The sequence below is a fragment of the Brachyhypopomus gauderio genome, chromosome 11 (genome assembly GCF_052324685.1).
Source record: "Brachyhypopomus gauderio isolate BG-103 chromosome 11, BGAUD_0.2, whole genome shotgun sequence".
NCBI lineage: Eukaryota > Metazoa > Chordata > Actinopteri > Gymnotiformes > Hypopomidae > Brachyhypopomus > Brachyhypopomus gauderio.
The window spans coordinates 5,385,739-5,391,908 of record NC_135221.1 but is presented as its reverse complement, the minus strand read 5'-3'; the positions used below and the strand labels follow the sequence as shown (position 1 = coordinate 5,391,908).

Sequence of the window (6,170 nt, the reverse complement as noted above, 5' to 3'; positions counted from 1 at the left end):
TTCGGCTTCTTTTTTACTGACGAGCAACACCATGGTAAAACCTAAATGAATGTACTTATTTTCACGCTTTCAGAGTATCAAGATTCAGCCCTTCACCTTGTGAATGAATAAGAATGAAAGGGCGTGGCATCGCGTAATAGATTTACTCCAGGGGCGCGATTTCTACAGGCCTAGAGAGCTTGTGGGCGGACACTAGGTGTGGTCTCACAGTGTAATAAAACCTACAATTTCAAGGTGTTCTTAAAATTTGATGGTGAAGTAAGACGTAGTTGCGTGCTCTGTGTGTGCCGATATGAGTAAGATGTCTACGGATGTACCTGATCAAAAGGATATGGTGAGACGGGTAAGAAACTGCAAAAACGTCATTTGTAAAAATACTTTGTCACATGGTGATGGATATTTGCTCTGTAGTCTGTTCACATCTGACACCATTCTTGACACCATTTATCATGGATTCTAAATTTAGCTATTCAGCATTTAGTTACCAACTGTAGACTAAATTCAATGTATCCATGCTGACCATCTTTTTGTGATTTTAATGTTTTTCTACAATACTCTTATCTCTAGGTTGCAAAACCTCTCATGGAGAAGCGGAGAAGAGACCGCATTAACCAAAGTTTGGAAACTTTGAGGCTTCTGCTACTGGAGAACACGTGTAATGAGGTAAGCTCTGAACTTAATGCCATTTTGTTATTAATGAATGCTAAGTGAAATATGTCAGTCTTTCACTTAATGTTGAAATATGTCAACATTAATGTGGATCTGCCTCTTTCTTTCTGTTTTTAAGAAACTAAAAAATCCAAAAGTGGAAAAAGCTGAAATCCTGGAGAGCGTTGTTAACTTCCTGAAGGCTGAGCAACACTCAGGAACTCGCCAGTATCCCATGAGAAGAGTGAAAAGGCCACACACAACCGAGTATGAAAATAATGTGGCATCTCCTTGCAAGCGTCAACAACACTACCATAATGGCATGAGAACCTGTCTGCTCAGGGTTAGCCATTTCATTTCTACCAAGAGCCAAGAGTTGGATGAAGGCCTGGAGAACATGTGTGGCACCTTAAACCAGAAAATAAAGGATCATTCCATTCAAAGTCATGCAGTGCCTGCAATCCAACTTCAAAGTGGAGGTCAGCCGCACCTCAAGCATGAAGACATGTCCATTACAGGACAGTCTTCATTTAGTCATGGGGACCCAGCCGGTCCCTGCACAGCCGTGGGTCAGCTTGAGACTCCTCCAAGCACTTCACTACATGAATCTGCAAATAATATGGTTTCCAACTCGAAAGATCCTTTGATGACCAGTGATTCTGTATGGAGGCCTTGGCCACAATAGTGCTGGTGGTGATTGTTCGCCAAAAAGCCATGGAGGAGTTCAGATCTGTACACAATCTTCAACCCTTTGGATAATCAGCAGTCCATGATGTCAGTGAGTCCATTGGCCCTCAGGAAACAATGACTGCACCTCACGCCAAACTGGGAAAAGGGAGGGAGAGACAATTTGCAAATGTGCAGCATCTGTGAATATGTGGACTTTTTATCTCACAAATGCATACAAATACATTTTACTGAGATGTATATATTTTTGTAAAAAAGCACAACACATTTTGTAGAATTTAAGTGGTTTTTGAGAATGGAAGACGATTAAGTCTGCAACCACCTTTTGTGTGCTAAGAATCTTGTAAATGACTCAGGAAGCATGAATTAAGTGTTTAAAATGCCAAAATCTGGTGGTTTTTTTTTTCTCTTTTTCACTGTTTTTATATTTTTTGTGAGATTTATCTCCAAGCAATTTGCCATTTTGGCCAATTGGTCAGCATATCTCGATAGGAACATCTGTGCACTATATGGGCACAGTAGTAAATAACTTTCTTTGCCTTTTTTCACATTCAAAATTTTTGTGCTTGCTTAATTGTCATTACAAGTTTTTGTTTTTTTCAGTCAAACATGGACAGTGTAATCCATGTTTTATATACTGGCTGAATAAACCCCTAAGAATGTATTCTTGATTTTATTGCTGTTTTACTTTGCAATCTATTTCCTGTGGTATTTTTCCAAACATTGTTCTTCAGGTTCTGTGTGAATGTTCAGTAGTATGACCTGCAAACAAGCCAAACATTTGCAGGCTTTCAATGAGCTGATGCTCCATTCTACCACATTGTTATCTCAGTAATGTGTACAAAAGGCTGCAATTGCCTGGACCACAGAATACACTCATATGCAAATAACTGATTAGGTTTTCTGTCCCTGTGTTAACAGCAACCACTGCAGACACTTCCCACAGCAATCACAGTCAAGTGAACACTTCAATTGCCAGTCTTCCACCTGTATAGTGCCCTGTTCATGACTGCTCTAAACCATTCCCTTCCAATGATCTTACAATGGAAAACAGGTTTTGAGTTGTATGTTTTGGTATGGGTATATACCACTTCAAAATAACTAGCATTAAACTCATTGCAACTTCCAGACTACACTGTAACCACTGGTTTATTGCCATATGATACATTCGAGGTTTTTTTTAATAAGTCTAAAAATCGGTTACATTTCATGTTTTTTTTTTTCTTCTTTTTTGGATGGGCATTATTTTAGCCTACAGCAGCACTACACCTCGTACATGGTATAGACTCGCCTGGTGTTAGGTGAACAGCCGAGTGGGCTTAGGAGCTCTCAAAACTTTATCCCTTGTGGAAGTTTTATTTCTATGGTAACAGTCTTTGGATCAAAGAAAATGGCTTAGCCCGACTAAGACGAAGCCTAAACAAAACCCGCTTTTATGTGCTGCCTTGCCTCGCATTGTCACTTCAGGATTATCTTTCCAATAAAAAAAGAGTTTCAATAGAAATCAGATTAGAGGTTGAACAGAAGGAACACAAGCGTCTGATGATTTAACCGACCATTACTGAGGGATAATTCCCCTAAACGCAATTACTAGTTTGGATTAGATTTACAGAATACTTCTTTTCCACACCGGATGTTTCCTCTTTGCTGCCGGGCAATCCGAACGAACAAACACGACGCCTACCAAATTCTTTTAGGGTTTTAGGATAAATAATAAGACTTCATATAATATTATTACGTTTTACCTGAAAACATGCCCAAATGACGAATTTCGTGGTTCTAAATTATTATAATAGTTTACGTTTTTCTTCTTACATTGAGATTGAAGATTTAATTATAGCTACTGCCACTTCCTACTGGGTTGGGAAGCAATGTACAAACGTTCTAACAATGTACTAATAAGATGTATTAATAAAGCACGCTTGAAACACATTTAGGCTGACCTAACGTGGTGTGTTGGCTGGTACAGGGCCTGCTGAGATAGTCACGCAGGTGTAAACACACCACTGGGACTTTACGCATTTGTTCCAAAGAGGTGCCTAAAAGACACGCGCCCGTGCCCTCGTGGAGCGCTCGTGCCTTCCCGGGAAACAAAAAAAACACAATTATCTTGTGACTGTTATCTTAGTTTAGCTCCCTGTGTTGGCTTTGTATATATATACAGAGTTACGAATCTGAGATTTGTTATTATGTGACCCACTATGACATGTAAATAAAGCATACATAACGTTTACATCTGCCAGGCTCAGTATTCTCAGTATTCAGAAATCTAAAAGGTCCGGGTCTGTTCGACGTACTTTACAATTTGGTTTATCACGTGCGTGTCCTTCACGCAACCATTGGTCTGTCTGCTTTTCAGCGTGTGTGCAGCGTTTCCCCGTGTATGGATTGCACGTCTGCCTTATTAAAACGGCATGTATCTAAACAGATGTTCAGGAAAGTAAATCAGAGCTAATTTTCTATGGCAGTGGTTATGCATGATAGCTGCACTGCTATCAACGTATCGTATCGCCCTCTCTCCAGGTTGGCGATTTGTAGTGATTCAAGTGTTAATCGTTTCCGGTGGAGATCAACGTGCGCCCTTGTATGGGTGTTGAAACTAACTGCTCGTAGAAAAACTACGTTTAGAGATTTCTAAGAAGTCCATTATCATAAATGGATATCTTAAATCGGGGTTACCATTATCAAGATAAGTAAGTGCAAGTTGTCCTAATTCGTTGATGTGCAAAAAAAGTCATTTTGAAAGGGAATTCTTCAACACGGCGTATCTCAGCTACAGTTGCACTAGAGTTCACACAGCTGATTCACAACCACACAATAGAGGGACGTGCAGCTTTAATGACACACGAAGATGTTGGCTTATAAAACCAAACTAATTTAATTCTATTAGTGTTGCATCTTTCATGAATTGTTAATCCTTATACACAGCTGAGGATGCTGGAGTTTTTCTTTTTTGGCGGGGGTGGGGGATCACACCCTTTGAAAACCGTCCTTTAAAATGGCCTTTTTCATGTCTGTTTAAGCCCCCGCAGGAGGGAAATGAAGGAGGACAAGTCCCCTTCTGCGGAATATTAATTAGACGTGAGCGTCCACAATACGGGCGTATGTGGCTCAGCGGTTCCTCATTCTCCGTCTAATGGCCTGTTGCGCAGGGGCGGTGGCGGAGGCTTTGGGGTGGGGACAAACCCTATTGAGTGGGAGCAGTACCTGCACTGCCTGAATGACATTACTTGGTGAACAGCTGGCCTCATGCACCACTTGCCTGCCTCTGTAATTAGGCCAAAAAAAAAAACGACCTCACACCCGTTATTTATTGTGAGCCTTGAGGTTAAGACGAGCAGAGCACAATAATGTAAATTTAAAGTTGTTCAAAGGTTCAAAGGTGTGTGTTTACATAAAATGCTGGAAATTAAAAATGTATTACATTTTACATTTATTTACATTTACATTTATGGCGTTTGGCAGACGCCCTTATCCAGAGCGACTTACATTTTTATCTCATTTTTATACAAGTGAGCAATTGAGGGTTAAGGGCCTTGCTCAGGGGCACCTCAGTCATGGCCTCAGGTCTGGGCAATTTTATTCTTAGCTTTTTGTCTTTAGGCTTCGATTGATAGTTAAATCCATTTACACTAGGTCCTTTCAGGTGTCTTGTGCATGATATGACTATATCATGAAAAAAGTTTAACCACGTGCATTCACATAGTGAAATACGTCTTGGGTTAGACGGGCTGGATCTATTTAGCACAAAAATAGCAAATTCAAATCTGAGAGCTTCATTTAGTCTATTGATCATTTTTTTGATGCAAACAGTTGTAAACACATTGAAAACCACAAATGGTGTTTATTTTTCCTAAAGTGAAAGACATCTTAAACTGTGTGGTGGTTCCTGGACGGAGTTTTAGTCGTTAGTCGTAGCTCGGACTGTTTTCACTTCTACAACATCTGATTTAAGGTGTCAGACCACCGCAGATCGTATTTAAATAGCTATGTAAGCCTAATGCATTTTGGATTCTTTTAGTTTGACCTTTTCGATCATTGGATGGTTCTACATTTCAGAAGTCAACTGGCAACCCGTAAACCAGTATTAACAGTAGCCTACTCGTGCAGTACTGACTTATCCCACTTAGTCAGCCACCGTCACTAAATTGTCCTGTCTTTTTTTGCTAAGAGTTCATGAATTACATTATGGGTAATACAGATTACAGCATTTCATATTTGTTTTAGCATCAGCACTTCATTTATAAGTGATTACAGCACATTTGGTAAAAGAAAATTGCAAACAAGTCAAATTTATTCTTAATTTATACTCCAGATATGGGGAAAAAGTTTAATCATCTGTAAAATAGTTTGAAGTTAAAGACTTTAATCTAGAAATGTCACAATTAACAGTAATACCAGATATATAATAATGGAAAATAATCCATTTTATTTCAACTAAATCTTTAGCTAATAATTTATTTAAAGCATGGCCAATAATTAGCAGCAGTTGGATCTGGGTGAAGCAAAAAGACCCCTGCTGGGCTCAAAAAACTTCTGGGCCCTTCTTGCCTTTACATTTTTCAATCATGTGATTTATTACAATTAATAATTAACATGCTACACAAATAATTAATCTAAGCAACTGAGGACACAGTACAGGTAAACAAACTTTATTCTCAACAGGCTACTGACAGAATGCAAGCATTCTTTCTGGCGAATGATGGAAAAAACATGAGTCTATGATGACGGAAGGAGTGATGTAGCAAACGGGACCAAATAATGTGTAAATATGAGGGATTATTTGCCATTCCTCAGTCAGGCTTTCCCAGCAGACAGGCCCTGAGCACGCTGAT

The 6,170-nt window shown here is 39.4% G+C and overlaps 2 protein-coding genes across 2 annotated transcripts in view; one reads left to right on the top strand and one right to left on the bottom strand.

Annotated features, from left to right (window-relative positions):
* The first annotated feature begins 292 nt into the window (after positions 1-292).
* On the top strand, positions 293-1,999 carry her5 (hairy-related 5). The gene is made up of 3 exons (XM_077022922.1): positions 293-343; positions 568-663; positions 788-1,999. Exons 1-3 carry the CDS (start codon positions 293-295, stop codon positions 1,331-1,333), a joined length of 693 nt encoding a protein of 230 aa, XP_076879037.1. The 3' UTR covers positions 1,334-1,999.
* A 3,972-nt stretch (positions 2,000-5,971) lies between these two features.
* The window catches only part of pfdn6 (prefoldin subunit 6), a 1,480-nt gene continuing 1,281 nt past the window's right edge, over positions 5,972-6,170 (bottom strand). The window contains exon 4 of the mRNA XM_077022921.1: positions 5,972-6,170. This exon is cut by the window's right edge and continues 83 nt beyond it. Within this exon, the coding sequence (XP_076879036.1) occupies positions 6,133-6,170 (38 nt within the window). The 3' untranslated portion in view covers positions 5,972-6,132.

Excerpts from the sequence above, each read along its gene's own strand:
- her5 (XM_077022922.1), top strand. The coding sequence starts at position 293 with ATGAGTAAGATGTCTACGGATGTACCTGATCAAAAGGATATGGTGAGA. Across the intron at positions 344-567 it reads AAAAGGATATGGTGAGACGG|GTTGCAAAACCTCTCATGGA; the intron begins GTAAGAAACTGC and ends TCTTATCTCTAG. Across the intron at positions 664-787 it reads TGGAGAACACGTGTAATGAG|AAACTAAAAAATCCAAAAGT; the intron begins GTAAGCTCTGAA and ends TCTGTTTTTAAG.